The 18312-nt window shown below is 29.4% G+C and overlaps 1 protein-coding gene across 2 annotated transcripts in view; it reads left to right on the top strand.

Moving 5' to 3' along the window:
* LOC129228183 (regulator of nonsense transcripts 2-like) overlaps positions 1-18312 on the top strand; it is a 40692-nt gene that overhangs the window by 21713 nt on the left and 667 nt on the right. The window contains exons 19-32 of one of the 2 annotated variants that reach the window (XM_054862846.1): positions 1785-1958; positions 2203-2262; positions 2742-2880; positions 3024-3160; positions 4911-5094; positions 6242-6343; positions 6735-6832; positions 7497-7676; positions 9920-9998; positions 12137-12216; positions 12750-12812; positions 13508-13586; positions 14587-14698; positions 15015-15151. In XM_054862846.1, the coding sequence (XP_054718821.1) occupies positions 1785-1958; positions 2203-2262; positions 2742-2880; positions 3024-3160; positions 4911-5094; positions 6242-6343; positions 6735-6832; positions 7497-7676; positions 9920-9998; positions 12137-12216; positions 12750-12812; positions 13508-13586; positions 14587-14698; positions 15015-15018 (1491 nt within the window). In that variant the 3' untranslated portion in view covers positions 15019-15151. Of the gene's footprint in view, positions 1-1784; positions 1959-2202; positions 2263-2741; positions 2881-3023; positions 3161-4910; positions 5095-6241; positions 6344-6731; positions 6833-7496; positions 7677-9919; positions 9999-12136; positions 12217-12749; positions 12813-13507; positions 13587-14586; positions 14699-15014; positions 15152-18312 lie in introns of both variants that reach the window. The other variant, XM_054862844.1, reaches the window with a different exon arrangement.

Genomic DNA, 18312 nt, shown 5'->3' with positions numbered 1-18312 from the left:
GATAAAAAGTATTCTTCGGTTCCTTTTGATATATTGTGACCCTTCAAAACGACTAATAAACACAGAGTCCGTCAGTTCTTTTATCCTAACTCTGACTTTTAAATCCCTTCTGAGTGTCCAGATATCAGTTGCTCAAGCGTAGGAAGTATTTTAAAGATAAATGATTACAAAAGATCAAAACTTGTGGCTAATCCCCTATTTCCCTAAGGGATACTTTTGTGCATGCAACTAAAAGCCCCCAGCTGAGAGAGGAATAACAGAGACAGCCTGGGAGAGGTCGAATCCCTAAGGAGGTGTCCCCCTTGGTGTCTTGTGGTCAACCCTTCCACATTATTTTCTTACAACAAAACAGTTTGAATCAGAAAGGAATTTCAAAGCAAGCTTTACTGCTTGTATTTGGGAACATGTCTTCAGAAGAAAAAAAAGAAAATCTTGCTTGAAATCGAGTCGGATTGTTTTTCTTTTTTTAAACATACTTGGATAAATTTTAGTTAGTTTCATAGGATTATTTACTAATTAAGGTAATTTGATTATTGAAAAGAAACCAAATATTTTATTTCTATTTTTAAAATTTCATAAAAGAAGGTGCAATTAAAACATATTGGAGCTATTTTAAAACAATAAATAAAATCTGAAAAAGAAAGGGAGAAAAGGAATGTTTCGTTTCGTATGAGTAAAGTGAAAAGAACTCAAGATATTATCATTTCATTTGTACTGTAGTATATATTTTATTATTTTTTTCATGGCCAACTGTTACGTATAGTCAATGCGGTCGTCCTAATTTTTGTTTGTGAAATTAAAAATATTCAAAACCGTATCACTAAAAATCCATCAAAGGGTGCCGCGAATATAAAAAGTTATAATTTAAGTTTGAAAATATCATCATTTAAAAATAAATAAACAAAATAATAATAATAATAGTATACAAATAAATAAAAAACGTAGTAAACACATTATAATTAAAAAAAAAAAAACATACTCGTACAAAATTAAGATATGTAAGAGAATTTTAAAAAATATTATTGCGTAAAATAAATTGTAAAATTTGAGGATTATGAAAAATTTAGTTTAGGATGCTTGTGTAAGACGGTGGATCTTTGATAACAAGAAAAAAATATTTCCGTTTCTTTGCTTTATTCCAAGCATAGAAATATTGGTAAAATGAGTAAGGAAACATTTTCACACTCTTTCATTATGAGTTCAAATGCCAGAATGCTAAGAAACAAAGCTTCCACGAAAAGATAAAAATGTATTGCCTGAATATTTAAAGCATTATACGTGTCGCATCCAAGAGTACTTGAAAGATTAAATCATAGTAAAATAAAATAAATTATAACAACAGTTTCTTGAAATACTATAAGTTATATCCCTTTTGACTAAGGAAAAGAACTTGATTACCGCTCCCCTAAAAGCACCAGAACCCAGCAGAGAAGCACATTAATAGGGTTCTGCCCCTGGAAGGATCGCCGACACATATTCGGCCGAAGCAAAAACTGCTAGAAACGCCGTGATGACACAGGTTTGTCGAAGGCAGTTAGGAACCATTTTCTTGCGACGAGACTGATTCGGCCGGGGCAGTTTTAATATAAACTGCGTGGCCGATCCTGCATCGGCCGTGGCAAGGAATGGGTTAACAATTATAGTTTTTACTTTCGTAATTATTTTCTTTGTTATTTTGTTTTATAAACTCTAAATTTTATTTTATGAACTTTATCAAAATGATTAATACTATTTACGAGGGAAAAATTTCAAACATAATATTTTTGTTCTTTTTTTCATTCTAGGGATCTGATAAATATTCGTCTTCTGTGAAAGTTCTTCGACAGATGCGGAAATTAGATTGGGATGAATCAGAAACCTCGGCTTACATTACTAAGTGTCTTACTGCAGTATGGAACGTTAAATACTACAATATTCGTTGCATTGCTAATTTGCTTGCTGGTTTGGTTGCATATCAGGTGCTCATTCAATCTTTAGTTATTACTTCTGATTCTGGTATTTTATTATTTAAGCTTTGCCCAAATGAGTTTTATTTGAAACGTATTACTTTTGTAAGAAAAAATGAATGCCGAATTACTGTGCTTTGATTGTTTTACTTGAAAAGATGATAGTTCAACATAAAATTGCCATTTGTGTATTTTTTAAGTGATTTTTCTCTTATGTTTTTTCTAAATTTAGCTGAATATGTTCTCATTCTTATAGGAGAACGTTGGATCTCAAGTGGTGGATGGTGTGTTGGAGGATATTAGGTTGGGCATGGAGGTTAGCTTAATATGTATATTTCTCAAAAGCAATTTTTCCTTTTTTCCTACTTGTATTGTTGTTGTTATTATTATTATCATTTAACTTTTGATTTTCTTTTGCACTAGTTAGTTGAACTTTTGTTTGGATAAAGCTAACTAAAACTGGTCACAGATTGTTTTTTCTTAGTAGATGCTTTTCTTTTCATAACAGTTTTTTTTTTTTTTTTTTACTCTTTATGTGTTTGTTCACAAATCGAAAAAAAACGTTGATATTTTCTGTTAAGTGATGTCAAAGAAATATTTTTATTGTATGCATTGTTCGTCTGCTTAAATTTCTGATTTTGTTTTAAATTAATTTTTACCTCAGGCTAACTTTTTTCTGTGAATATTGTGTTTATATTTTCCAATGTTTATGCTTTCTTCAAAAAATTTATTAAATGACTTTTAATTTGTAGTGCACAATGCTAAAGCTAATTTAATTTTTTATTTGCATTCTAGGTTAATCATCCCAAATATAATCAACGTCGAGTGAGCATGGTGCGTTATCTTGGTGAATTATATAACTACAGGATGGTAGAATCAGCTGTTATTTTTCGTGTCCTATACTCATTTATTACTTTTGGAGTAAATTATGATGGTAAACAAAGCCAAATTATCTAGTTTTTCAGTTCCAAGTGCCTAAAACTAGATTTTTCTAGTTTTAGGTTCTAGTTAGGTTTTCTAGTTTTTTCTTTAAAAAAAAGAAAGAAAGAAAGAAAAAAAGTTTTTGTTTTCTTTCAGGTTCATATTCAGAGCTTGATCCTCCTGACCACTTGTTTAGAATTCGTTTAGTTTGCATACTTCTTGATACCTGTGGTCAATATTTCAACAGTGGCTCGAGTAAAAAGAAGTTGGACTGTTTTCTGATATTTTTCCAGGTTTGCTGATTATTATTTTAAACAAGCTATATCTAATTAAAAATTTATAAATTGATGAATGTTGTTACCTTGGTGATTAGGAGAGTTTACATTCACAAGGTGCTTCCCGATCAACTGTTCTGTATTTTGTAGAGTTTTTTCGGTAAAAACTGAAACTCTGCAAAGAAGTTTTTTTGCTGTACATTTCTCTCCAAAATTCATTAAATGATGCTAAGATTAGCAACCCTGGATTTTAGTTTAAACTGATACTACTAGAAAATTGTCAGTTTCTTTCAATCGGCCCATTTTAACACATATCGTCTCCCATTGATGTTCCTTTTTCTTCAAACTCAGTAGTTTTATAATTTTGTACTACTAATTCCACTTTTTTGAGTTCAATATTGTGGTGAGAAGCCTGTACTTTGTAAGCATGTTAGTCTTGTGTTAGTTATATCTATTTTTTAATTAAAACTAATGACACTTTGTCTCATTCAAATTGAATAAATAAGATATCAAATTGATATTAATAAAATTTCAAAAAAATCTTCCCAAAGAGTATTTAAGAAAAAAAAAACTAAATTATAAAGTTTCGGACCCATTTTGAGATTTGTGTAGATTTGGTATTCAGTTATTGTGTTTACTATCTGTTAGAATTACAGTCGAACCTCCATATATCGAACTTCCACATATCGAAATTTTCTATATATCGAAATCCCAGCAAATTCCTATGTTCATTATATAGAAAAATTGTCCCTATATATCGAAAAAATCTCTATATATCGAAAAAAAATTCGAGACATTCGTAGATTTTTTTTTCCACTTTAAACTGTTTGTCTCATGAAAAATGAAGGTTAGAGGAGAAAATTACGTTCACTATAGGTTGCTACGGAACTCATAAGAAATCTGGGGTTGAAGGGTGTGTAGTTAAGTCATTGTTCCGTTCTGAAGTTCTTAAATTCCCTCAAGTTTATTTCAAATCTTAGCTGTAACCAGTAACACTAAAATCAGTTTCAAATTATCCCTTTTGTTTGTTGATTATCATTTCTAGTCTTCTTAGCTTCAGTAAAAATCATTCAAGTTAAGTAGATTGATTTTTTTACTTTTCTTTCGATCAAATTGTTCAAACGATAATCCCCTAATGTTGCGATCAAGTTGAATTGCCGAAGATTGCAGATGTATGGTTGGCGTAAAAATGCAATTTCTGTTGATTAAAAAATTATCAACTTTCATTTAATCCGATACTCGTATAATTTATAAATTTGGTTTCATACACGAAAATTAGCTTTTATTGTAATGCTTTAGGATACTTTTATGACAAAATAAGATCGTTTCCTTATATCGAAATTTCTATATATCGATTTTTTTTCCGGCAATTTGCTACTTCGATATATGGAGGTCCGACTGTACTTTTATTTTTTTAATCTGCAAACATCATAGGATATCAGAGCCTACATTATATTATGCAGCTGTAAGTTACATAAATGTTTTCATTTTATCTAGAGCACTAGCACAGCCAAAATTTTCCTTCTTTGAGAAGGGGTGTTGTAATATTCCTTGCATGTATATAAATCACCATATTATGATTGGCAATATGTGGTAAAAAGCAAGGGTTCTGGGGTTTCCTGCCAAAATACCCTCCCAGCACCAAAAGCGAATTTTTTTTTTATTGTTATCTTATAGCTACATAAATAACTTGAATATCTCTCTCTTATAATAAAACATTGTTAAAATAATCCTTCCTGTTTGTAAATTTTTTTCTCTTTTTTGGTAGCGATATTATTGGCATAAAATGTCATCTGAAATTTGGAATGAAGAATATCCTTTTCCTGTTACGGTAAAATTTATGGTAACTGATACAATTGCTGCTTTACGTCCAAAACTGAAAATGTACGAAAGTTTAGAAGATGCCATTCAAGGCGTTCAAGATCTGATTAACGAATTAAAGCCTAAATTGGGTGAGTAGAAAATATTTCAAGTTAATTCTTCATCCTCGATTTCATCTGCTGATCATGTGAAATATTTTGTTTATTTTTTGTGAATTTTTATTTATTTATTTGTGCAGCAGTGCAGATTGAAACATGAGATTGTTAGGAAAGAGAAAATTTAGAAAGAATTAAAACTATTGATGAAATGTTAAGTTTTGCTAAAAAACCACTAAAATTAGCCATTCAACTTAGTTCAATAGCAAGTGTTCACTTGTTTTTACATGTCTTCATTCAACCAATAGTGATCTTTCATTATCAGACTCAAAATCCCACTGTCAGCATTGCTTGACCTCTCTTTTGTCACACTTTTTTCAACATATTTGATCCCCATTAAAATTTTTAAGGGGGGGGGGGTGTTTTGAGGAGTATTTTTTCACTTTCTTTGCAATATTTAGGGGAGTTCACTTGCTCTCAGGGGGGTGGGCACCCCTGAATAACGCACATCATATCATTCTGTCTTATTAAAATATTTTAATGAGATAGAAAGTTCTTTCGGAAATTAACTTCTTAAGTAAAAACAAACAAGTGTTGGTGACGTTAAATCCAAATCAACATCTAGATGCAAAATTGTTAGTAAAATTTTCTAACACCTTTTAATTTTTATTTCATTGCAAAGAAAAGTGTTTTGCTTAAAATTTTGATAATTTTTTTCCTCAAAAGGAAGCTGATAGTTTTAACAGTACAGAATTTTATTTCTGGCGTTATTGTAATTAATAGTATTTTATGTTCTGAAAGTGAATACAATGCACTCTGGTGACTAAATATGCTGCGGAAAGGTAAAGGGCAGTATCTGCAAATTCTTTATCTTTCTTTTTTCTTACATTTTTTAATCTATTGTACTTTATCTTTATTGTACAAATGAATTCCAACATTTCACTATTGTTGATAAGGAACTCAAAACGTGTTTCTTCACGTATCTCAAAAATCATTTCTGCAGATACTGCCCTTTACTTTTCCACATCAGAAATAGTCTTCCTACTGCATCACCAAATCGCAACCGTTTCTTTTAGTTGTTCAGTGAAATTTTTGAAATTTAAAGCAATTTATTTTAATAGTTTCTGGCAATATTTATTTGTAGAATTAGTTTGTATTTAATTGAAAAACCTTATTTTTTTAGTTGAAGTTTGCCCAAATATACTAAATGAAGATGACGAAGAAAAGTCAAAGGTGCAAACTCCTGCTCAAAATGACAGTTTAGGACCAATTGAGGAAGTTGATGGTAATCAAACAGGTTCTTTTAGTGCATCAAAATTAGTATCATAAAAATCTTTTTTTTTCCGTCTTTCAGTCCTATATTGTATTACTTGAGTCATTGTCAAATTAAAAAAATTACTTGGATGAAGTATTTTGATTTGTTTTCTCTTATTAAATTTGTTTTGATGATTTTATCTATGTTAAGGCTTGAATTCTGAAAAAAAAAAAAAAAGACTTACACTAGAATCTGCTTGTAGGAAATATGTATTACACATTACTTATAAATTAAAAATAGGCACTTTTAAAAATATAATATACGAACAGAGCAAGTTTTGATGATATGTGCAATTTCTTTAAGACAGAAAAAAGAATTGCAGTAAAAAAGTTTGAACTGAATGAAGTTTTTTTTTCAGAAGAAGTTGAAGATGATGCCCAAAGTGAAGGCAGTTATCATGAAGGAGAAACTGAAGGAGATACTGATGGCTTTAGTGGAAGTCAAAGTCAACCTTTTGAAGTATTTTTTATAATACATTTTCAATTCCTTTTTTAAAAAATAATAAATTTTTGCTGAACTTAGTTTATATGAAATATATCTCGGACAAGGATATTTTACAAAATCAGAATTGGCAAAAAGATCCTACTTATTTATGGAAAAATCAATGCTGCTTTCCCATTTACAAAAATAAAAGTCATTTGTATTGAACTAAAATTAAGAAATACTTATTCTCTTGCTCTAAGAAAATTGTTAGTTGGTGAAAATGCATTGAACTTAGCCATCTTCAGGCAATCTCTGTATTTAAAAAATCTCTTTCATAATAGCTGCTATAGCCATTGAATTTTCCACCCCCCCCCCTCGCCTCCCCCCACCAGTTTGTATCTCTGGTTTTAAGAATATGTTTTTCTTTTTTAATAATCCTAAAAGTTATTGTCGGTGCCTCTTGCATTCATTTGAAATTTTAAAACTTTCAGTGTAACATTTAAATTTTCTAACATTTGATTTAGAAGCATATTTGGTGACAATATATGTCTAGTTTAGTAATATTTTTCCCTTTGTAACTCATAATTTAAATATTTATTTATAATTATTAAAGCTATTTCCCTCTTATTGAAGAGAAAGTTGTCTTCAAAAATGTTAGCTTTGCATATCTTAACATGATCTTTTCTCTCTCTTTCTTAAGGATGAAAATGAAGTAAGCAGTCGACATGGAATGTCTCAACAGAGTGATGTTGAAAATGACCAAATTTATGATGCAAGTGAAGATGCTCCTAATGTCAAGCTCGTCACTAAACAAGTTCAGTCAGCAGAAGATGAAGATTTCATGACAGCATTTGATAGAATGCTATCTGAAAGCATTCTTGTAAGTTGACTTTTTTGACTTTCAAAAGATTTTTTTTACTGAAAGAAGTAGGGATGTAGGTGGCTACATACTTTTTGTTAATTCTATTCAATACCCATGCATCATTCTTTTTAAATTTTCCTATTTTGTGTCTAATTTAAATGTTGAATTAAAAAGTGTTTTGGCATTTCAATTCTGAAATCTATTTAAGACCAGCATTAATATGCCTTTTTTTTTTTCAATCCTTATAATTTTCTTAAATGAATTAATCAATACTTTAACTAAATGAAAATCATTGTCAAAAATAGTAGCATGCAAAATTAGCTCTAAAAGTTGATGAACCTTGCATACATTTCTCAAAACTTAATTATGAGGTAATTTATGAAGAAAAACCACACACAAATTTTTTCTGAAAGAAACAATCATTTATGTTTTTTTTTTTTTTTTTGATAAGCTGTTCACAAACATTGTGTAATATGCTGTTGATTTATTTTTTTTTCAAATCCAGAACCACCAAAATAATGAAAATGTAATGCAATCTACTGACGCACAGAGTCTCATATTTTGTTGAATGACGAATATTTGGTGAAAATTCTGAGTATTCGGGCTAATTTTAAATATTTTAATATTTTCTTTAATCTGTATTATATCTTTATTACATGTTAATTTGAAATAGAAAATGTTTATCTAGTTTGTGTCTTTTCTGAAGTGAAAGTACTTTTCCATTTAACATCCTAATATCTGCTTTAATTCATTATTAATTTAAAATAAATAAAATAAATCATTCTAAGAGTAAAAGCAAATTAATATAGTAAATGTCTGATTTGGTTTATGTTTATCTGCAATCCTGCATAAATTAGTACTTAATTTCTGTCCCAATATATGATTTGATAACTGATAATCATAGTAACATGTTATAAAGACTGTCTTACATTTACCCTACATACTAATACAAATCCAAATTGCTTAAAATATCATGAAATATTGCAATTTATTCAACTGATTTTCTGCTGTCTCAGTCTCTTCATTAAATATTACTAAGGATGCAAACTAAGAACACTTAAAATTACTTTTAATGTGATAACATTAAATAGTCACAATTTGAGTAAGTTTTGTACTAAGGTACTATAACTTTCTTTTTCATTGTGTTAAAAACAATGTGTTTGTTTACCAATTTTTGAATATTAAAATTTAGTCTTGGGTTACTGAATATTAAAGTATTCAGGGGGACCGAATATCGGTTTGTCTGCCAAATAGGCAGTACACTGAATACCAACCAAATATTGGGTGTATCCCTAATAGAGTCACAATTTTATGCCAATTAAGTGTGTTTATTCTCTAAATCAGGTGTTCTCAAACTTTTCCAACTTGCTGCACCCTTTAAGGATTTAGAACATTTACACGACACCCTAGTCTATCTTTATTATTTGCATATATATATAAATCAAAATTCCCTCTGGGGCTGGAAAGTCCTATTGAAACAAATGTATTACGGCATGTATATGTATTAAAATGTATTTGTTTCCGAAATGTTCGATACATGGACCTTTTGTATTGCAGCAGATATCAAGTCTAAAAGTCTCATTCTTTTTTCACTTAGCTGTAACATGTCAAGATCAACCTTCAGAAATGCGGTGTGATCTTTTGGGGTAAATCTTGCAAATCACGTGGCTCATGGAACAAGAACTCCCAATCTTTAATGCAACACCACAATTTAAAAAAAAAGAAGTTGAAGTTAGGTCCGGAGAACATGGTGATCACAGAGGAAGGTGATGGTCATCAGAACCTTTTCAAGTCCAACGACTAGGAAACTTTTTATTGAGGAAATGGGAAACGTCTGTCAGACAATGGAGGTGCCGCATCTTGTTTGAAAATGAACGACAATTCATCGTGGCATGTTACAGCGCGTGACAGAAAAATTAGTCCTAAGACTTGATATCTGCTGCATTAGGAAAGGTTCACATAACGAGCATTTCGGTTAAAAAGCTTGTACAGTTTTTTTCTCGTGTGAAGTCAACATTATTACTCTATCGGTAATATGTTTCTTTAATAAACTTTCCAAGCTCTGGAGGAAATTGCCCCAAAACTCGGACATTTCGCGACATCCCTCGCCAATTCTTGCGACACCCAGTTTGGTAATCCCTGCTCTAAATTCTGTAGAATAAAGAATACTTGATAATAGTACACTTTTGTTGCTTATTGTAGCCCCTTTTTTTGCATGCTTTATCTTATGTTATAAAAATGCCTCTGTTTATAATTTTCAGCATAGGAATCAAGAGTCTGTTAAACCACAAGTTGATATTGTGATACCAATGAATATTAAAGGATCAAACAAGAAAGCAAGTATGTATTTCTTCCAGTAACATCTGGGTAAAAAGAAAAAAAATGTTTGGGTTTAAGTTATTTTGTTTAAAACAAAATTTAAGTGCTGAAAATTAAAGTTGGCTTTTATTACCATGTGAAACTACCTCTAAGATAAATACTCATTAAATAGTAAAGTAAGACAAAAACAACGTTAGAAGAAGCACAAATTTACAAATTTGTGCTTCTTCTAACGTTGTTTTTGTCTTACTTTACTGTTCAGCACAAAGGTATTTATTTATCTTACTCATTAAATAGTTTTTAAAACCCGTAATTTGTATATGATTAATTATTAGATTTGAATAATGACTTATCCAAAACATACCTAATTATCTCTTTTATATTATAGAATATTATCATTACCTTATGTTAATTCTTAGTTCGAAGAAATAGTAGAAATCTAGGTTGATGTTCTATTTGTCTTAAAAAAAGAAAAATTTAGATGCTTACAAAAGATAGTTTTTTAAATATCTTGAAAAAAATGATAATAACAGTCCTGAAAAAATGCATTATTTTATTCATATGAACGATCTTTAGAAAATGCTGTCCAACATGTCTTTTTTTTCTTTTTTTTTTTTTTGCCCTGCTCTCTCCAAACTCTCTCTTGTAGACCAATACGGGGAGGTCAGGGCCTGTTAGATTCACAGACTTTTGCTACAGTTGCTTTTTTATTTTTTGGTATCTTTGTCTGCTAGTTTATATCCTTAATCCAGTTCTTTTTTTGTATCTGTAGTTGTCTTAAAATCTTACCATTAAAAAAGAAAATCTTTGAAAAGAATGAAATATATTATGATGATGTGTATTAATCGTCTAATTGTTTATATGGGTATATGTTACAATATCTGCATGTGTCATCAATGCATAAAAATAATCAAAGTAATTCTTTTATAAATCATTATTGTATGATTAAGAAATTTAATTGCATACTGATGTCTAGTAAATGAAAAAAAAAAAAAAACTGGTGGATCGTAAATGACAAAAGATCATTTAAGTTGCATTTGAGTATTTTACAGTAGACCCTCTTTTTATGCGGGTTTATTTTACGTGGTTTCGATTATACACGGTTTAAGATTTGACACCTTTATTTTATTTTATGTGGATGAGTTTCGGTTTTACATGAATGCGGCAATGCAAACAGATAAAAATTTCCCCTCTTTTTAAAATCCAATCTCCTAAAGATTGCAGATTACATTCAATAAACTGTTTTGGCGTGCTAGTAATCAAGCTTGGGCTACCAGACACATTTTATGCGATTGGTTCCAGAGCTCTTACCACAAGTAAAGTTATTAAACTCATACAGTTTCAGAACTCACTGGAAGAAGAGCTTTTAGGAGTGATTAAGGAGGACAAAACCAACGAGAATAACGACATCAATGACACACAAACAAAAGCATTCCGAATGAAAATTTTGAGCCATTTCTAGACAATAGAAATTATTTTTTTGATATGTTAGTGAAGGAAGATTCTTTAACGGAAATGATTCAAGTGATCATGGATGCGTTAATGCTATGTAAAGAGCATAGAAAAATTCTTAATGACTGCCGAAAGACTATCATAGCCAGCTCCTTTTTATAAACAGAACATGAAATTAATGTATGTTTTCTTTATGCATGTTGTGCATAGAAATCGATATAAGTACACATTAAACTTATTGTACAATTAGTCATCACTAGAATGTAATCATTGATTTAACATTTAATTCTGTCATTTTTGAATTATAAGGTCAGCAAGAAGGAAATATTTCTAAATTGAGGTGAGTTAACTGAAAAAGAAATTGATTTTGGTAGCTTGTAAAAGTTGCATTCAGCATAGTCAGTGGCGTCGCTATGAATGGGGGGGGGGGAGGCAGTCCGCCACTGGTCCCACCCATCTGGGGGATGACACCCAAAGTGAAATTGGAAGTTTTTGAAAAATATAAAGCTGAAATTTATTTTTAAGACTTCAAATTTAAACATTTTTTCCGGTTTCACCACAAATTACCGCCCCGGGTGTCACCTATGCTAAGTATGCCATAGAGCGTAGTTGCATTAACTTCATAGGTTGACCAAAAAAGATTTATGAATTGACATTATAAATTTCTATTCTTATTAAGTTTTTAACATTTAATGTTTTACTCCTAGTATCTGTATTTGAATTGAAAGAAGAAGAAAAGCCAACAATTAATTTTGTACTGATGACTAGACGAGGAAATAAGCAACAGGTACCTTGTACTTTGAATTTATAGTTCTCAAAAAATGAATGCTATTCATGGATTTATTTCTTGCAGTTGATAAGTTAAATTATTTTTCTTTTAAATTTTTAGAAAAAATTTACAATCAAAAAATTGTTTTCTTCTTTATTCCTTCTTTTTTCTCTCTTTTGAATCCAGGATTTGATGACTTGCATGAATTGTGTTGTTTTAATTTTGTTTTTGTTTTATGTGCAAAATAAACAAAAAGACTTTTCCAAAAGTCTTCAATGCAAAACTGGGGACTTAAGTTGTTTTGTGCATCAAGAAATTATTTTGCTTGGTTAACACTTACAAATTTTTGATACATGACTGCTTTACAAGAAAAACAAGCTTAAAATCTCAAGCTTTTATTTGTTTGCTTTTATATTTTGTTATCAAATTTCAATACTTTAGCAACTTGAAAACACTTTTGAATTCAAAATTAAAACATTATTATAAGCAGCTGAACCTGCATATGCAAATACAGTCGATTTAAAATTTATCTATTTCATATCTCCATTTAGTTCAAAAATCTGGCAGTCCCGGTTACTTCTGAACTTGCTCAAAATTTGAAAGATAGAGAAGAGGTAAGTTTTTGCACAATTGTTGAATATGTTATATGTCAGCCAGTAATTCCTTAAATTTATTCATCAGTTAAAACATTCCTAAAGCTTGTGGTACATAGACTGAGTGCTAAAAAAAATTTTTTTTTAATGAAACAGTTCTCAAACCTCTCAAATCAACTGAATATTAATTTAGAAGTACTTTATGTCTTAAAATGTTACTTTATCAAATTGTTCTTAGTTTAATTAAAGTTCAGCATACATTTTTTCCTATTTTTCACGTAGATACCGAAAAACATCATGCAATTCGCAATGTTTTGATACGACTTGATTAATATAATCAAAAGTTGATATTTATGCTATTTTTATTATATTTTATTAAGTTACCAACAATAAAAAGCCCTTCAGTAATTAATATTGAAGCAGCTTATTTAAAATTAAGTTGTTAATTTTAAGATAACAAGCTGGTGCATTAAAATAATCTTCTCTAATACATTAGTCTTATCTATTTGTTGAATTACTTTTAAGCATTTAATTAATACTTGTTCTTTTTTTATGAGTATCAGCCAAACCATTCTTAATTACTTTAAGTGCTCCTTCTTTTGTAATAGATAACAATGTGCCATTATTTTTAATGTCATTATAAGACATATATTTATATCACATATTTATTGACTCATGCCTTTTATTTCTTTCATTACTTTGAACTTTCACTATAGGCTGAAAGAATGGAAAAACAGCATGTTAAACTTTTGACATTGAATATAAATGAAAGACAAGAAGAAGAAGATTATCAAGGTAAAGGACTTTAACTAGTATTAACTCCTTCCCTCTCACTCCGGTCAAAATTACAGAGCGAGCTAATGTTTCCTATTTTTCGTAGCTGTGATATTTTTGGGCTTGAGCATTTGAAAGTTATGTTCCAAAAATGTTTAAATGTATCCATCTCTTGTGCCTGGATTTTTTTTAAGTTTCTTATATATACAGTGATTTATATGTTTTTTAAATTGGTCCCTGCAGAGTCTTATACACATAACGTAGACCTAGTATATGTTTTTTTCACTTGTGCGCTTTTTTCATACAGTCCATTTAAAAATGTATAAACTGTGCTTCACTGTATATGTTTTTAATATTTTGTACATTATGGAGACACATGTTTTTTTACACAACAGGATTGAGTTCCAATTCTAAGAAATGTAGGGAGGAAACTTGGTACAACTGTCCAGATTGTGATTTTAATCTTTGTGTCTCATACTTTGCAAGTTGTCACACAAGAAAAAAAATTAATAACATTCATTGACATTATACATAAAACATTATGCTTTAATATTTAAGATATAGATTTTTTTTTTCAATTTAACTTGCTTACTGGAAAATCAAAATTAAACCACAATGATCCTGAATAGTGGCTTCACACACACAAAATATTTTTTTTAAAAAACCTATATTGTACAAACACCTTTTTTATTTTTTATTTTCTTGGGAGGGGGGGAGACACTTTTATGATGTTCTTGGAAATAATGAAATTGTTTAGGGGTTAAATGAATTAAATTTGTTATAGAATTGAGAATGTTCTATTAAATTTTGATTTCTTGTCATATGAGCTGTATAGCGTTTTAAGGTCTACCTTTTTACTCTGTTCTAGAGCAGCTGTCATCATTTATGACTTTACTAAAGCAATACAAATGTATTTTTAACTTTCAACCGGTTAAATATGCATTCAAAAAGATTGAAGTAATATAAAATATTCAAAAACTATTTAGATTCTTTCTAAGATTTTCTACCCTTTTCCCTCTAGAAATGTTGGCAGCTCAGCAAAGACCATCAGTTATGAATTTGAATAGAGATCGCAGACAGAAATACCATCATCCAAAGGGTGCACCTGATGCAGACTTGATTTTCGGAAATAAGTAATGTTTTCAAAACGTCATAACAAAGCGTACTATTTGTATATTTTATGTTAGTGAAGCATAAGTTATATGTGTGTTTTATTTATTAAATATTATGCTATTGATAAGAAAATTTCAATTTTTAGTAAGTTCTGCAAAAAGTTAATTTTTATTCTCCTAAGGGAAATAGTTTGGGATAAGCATTGTTAATTGCATAGAACAGTATGATTATGAAAAAAAAAATCATTTAAAAATTTTTTTGTCTAAGTGAAATTATTTGATTTTTTTTCTCCAGTCTATGTCTTTAACATTAAGCTAAATATTATTTATCTTTTAGGTAGCTGTCTGGCCTGGCCAGCATTCATTGATCTGGGAAAGTTTTCCACCCTATTTATTTGTTTTTAATGCTACAGTGAAATGAGAAACCTACATTTCTATTTCTAAGAACCAAATCTTTAAATAATAAGAATAATCGTAAGTATTTAAAAATGGCTTCTGATATATATTATTTCCACCCATGTACGTTTGACATACATTTATAAAACTATTTGAAAATACGGAGTATGCCAATTATTTGATAAGTCCTGCATGTAATCAAAAAAGGATGCGTTTATGCTTAAAATTCGTAGTTGAAATTGAAAAATTTTAAACTAGTTGGGGCAAACCTAACCTGACAGTGTTGCAATCTTGTGATTAGGATCTATGTAGCCTTCACAATGCGCCCAGGTTAGTTTTGCCTCAACCGTAGTTTTGTTTTTTTTGTAAATATGAACTGGTTGTTTGATAGCGGAATAGCTCACCATGTAGCACATATTTTAACACTGAATCACTATTTCATTAAAATAATGCACAAATATATATTTTTGTATTGTAGTATGAATTTGAAAGTCATACTGAGTTTAATAATCCCAAAAGTTGCACAATGATTTTTTTTTTCAGCTGAAACTTGCTCATTTCAGTCTTTTCCCCTTTTATGTTTTCCCCTTCATTATTGTTTGCCTCACAGGCTTTTAGTTTGTGAACGCTATGAAATTTTCCTGCTTTAACATCAGAAAGTGCCCATCTTGTAGAGTTTCGTTTCCATAAAATTTGAGTAAAATAATTGTTATTCTCTAATCTCTTCATATCAGCTTAATTAAGTTATTTAAATATATATATGATGTGTGAGTATGTAATGTATCTGTCAGCTTATTGGAGTTGATATTTTTAATTGATTAATATTTTCACATACATTTTATGATCAACGTGTTGGTATTTAACCATATAGTGATAAAGTTAAAAATAAAATGCAATAAATGATGAATGTAGTTTTACCATAACATGTTTTTAAATTTCATTCAAATAAAAGTCATTAAATGATGCAAAAAATTGAATTTTAGTAAGAAAATGCTTGTTTACCTCATTTTGTTTTCAGGTGTGATAATTTAATCCTTAAGATTTATGCCTTATTTGTTTTAATTCTTAACAAATGTAATATTGCAATTAGTGATGTGGATTGGGTAAATACCCAGTGGGTAGGTAAATATTTTTTGGGTATTTACCCGGGTATTTACCCAAGGCCTGGGTAAATACCCAAAAACTGGGTATTTTGAAAAAAAAATGACAAAAGTTAGTAGGAATTTTTTTTAATCTAAATATGAAATAATTTTTAAAACTGATACATATATATGTATTATACAGTTTATAATATTTTTTATTGGAAGCCTTGACGAAATTATGAAAGAAACATATCGTGAACCAAAGAATTTTTCTTTTCAATGTCATAATTGGATAAGTATAAGCAATTCAATGATGAACTTCAGGATTTAAAAATCACAATCTAGGTTAGTCATATCCAAAATGAAAAAAAAAGGAAGCATAAGGGATGCTTGGACGAATTTACTGAGAAAATATTAAGACTATGATATTATTTATTTATTTATTTTATTGCTGTTTAATTGATAACGTGGCAAATATAGAAACAGTTTTCACATTAATAAGCAAAAAAAAATCAAAATATTGTTTTCTGTTGTCGTGCTCATTTGCATTTGTTCCCCGGTACTTCATGATGAAAATTTATTCGCACTATTTTTAATTTACGCAATTAGTGATGTATGGTGGGAAGGTAAATATTTTTTGGAGTATTTCCCCTCAGGGTAAATCCCCTAGTAATTGCTCATTTTGCCAAAAAAAATAGATGGTATCAAAAGGTGGTGATTTTCTATTTAAAACATAAACTGTAAAATGAAAGATTAAAAACATAAAAATTTATATATCATAATTTTTTTAATTAAAGGTGTAAAGAAATCTTATCAAAAAAAACTGTCAGAATTTAGAATGAACTATTCCAAAACTTAAATAGGATGGCAGGATAATTTAATTTTTTATGGGGTAAAGCAAAGGGATTTAAGTTTAATATTTTCACATAGATGGCACTAGCACAACTTATCATCTTTGATTTTTCATAATATCATGCTACTAGTTAGTTTTGGCTTTGAGTTGTAATCAGTTTTTCCAAAGCCTCCTAAATACTAAATGCCTATCACATTTGCTTTAAAAGTGATCCTCCGCTGGTACACAAACAACGCTACCTGATGGCAATACATGAATGGTGTAGCTATGACGATGGATCAAAATAATTGAAATCAAACCGTTAATTGGTTAATTTTAAAATTTAAATTTAGAAGTTAACCAATTGTTTTCTCCGCTTTTAATTTCTGATGCTTTCGACCTTTGATAGTTGGCAGTAGCCAGAAGACCGAGATTATGCTTACTGGGATCATTTTGCTCTATGTTAAAAGGAAGAACGCAATAGGCATTTAGTATTTAGGAAGCGTTAGTTTGTCACTCACTTTGAATTTTTACTGGTAAAACTTTAAACTTAGCTTTGAAAAGTGAAAAACAAAAAAGAAAGATGGAGGCATTGATTAGGCATATCCAACACATTTAATGTGAATATTATATTAGATTGCTAAGTTGTTTCACACAATAATTCTTTAAATATGTGATCAAAATATAATTTTAGGGCAAAAATTTATTGTTTTGTATATAGTTGGTTATATATATACATAGTGGAATACAGACAGAAAAGTATTTTAGTTGAACATAAATTTTTGAAATAAATACCCGGGTAAATACCCATTTTGGGTATTTACCCGGTTATTTACCCATAAAAATAAATACCCAGGTATTTTACATCACTAATTGCAATAAATAGCAAACAATTACAGTACAATTATAACAAGTAGAATTCCACATTTAGTGATGCATCAAGTGAACTAGATAGTCGTTAAAATCATAAAGGGATCTTTAATATTGCATTTAAGAGCAATAAGAACTGCAAACACACATTTCAAGTGAGAAAACGCTTTTGTCAAATATCCTTTCAACATACTTTTTTTTTTAAGTAAATAAAATATTATTGCTTTTTATGTAACTTTACCATTATTTTTATGCTTTTAACTTTTTGCACAAAGGTAAACATTTTATGTAAAGTGTTGTATTTTAATTTGACTCTTGATCTTTTAATTAATCTTTGTCGTCCTCCCTCTCTTCAATATAACGAATATAAGAAAATAGTATTGATGAGACTAAGTATTACTCAAATGTTCTTGAATGCTAAGCTAAGAAGAATAAAATAAAAAATATAATAGTAT

This window comes from Uloborus diversus, chromosome 8 (genome assembly GCF_026930045.1).
Source record: "Uloborus diversus isolate 005 chromosome 8, Udiv.v.3.1, whole genome shotgun sequence".
Taxonomy (NCBI): domain Eukaryota; kingdom Metazoa; phylum Arthropoda; class Arachnida; order Araneae; family Uloboridae; genus Uloborus; species Uloborus diversus.
This window is presented reverse-complemented; position numbering and strand designations above follow the sequence as displayed.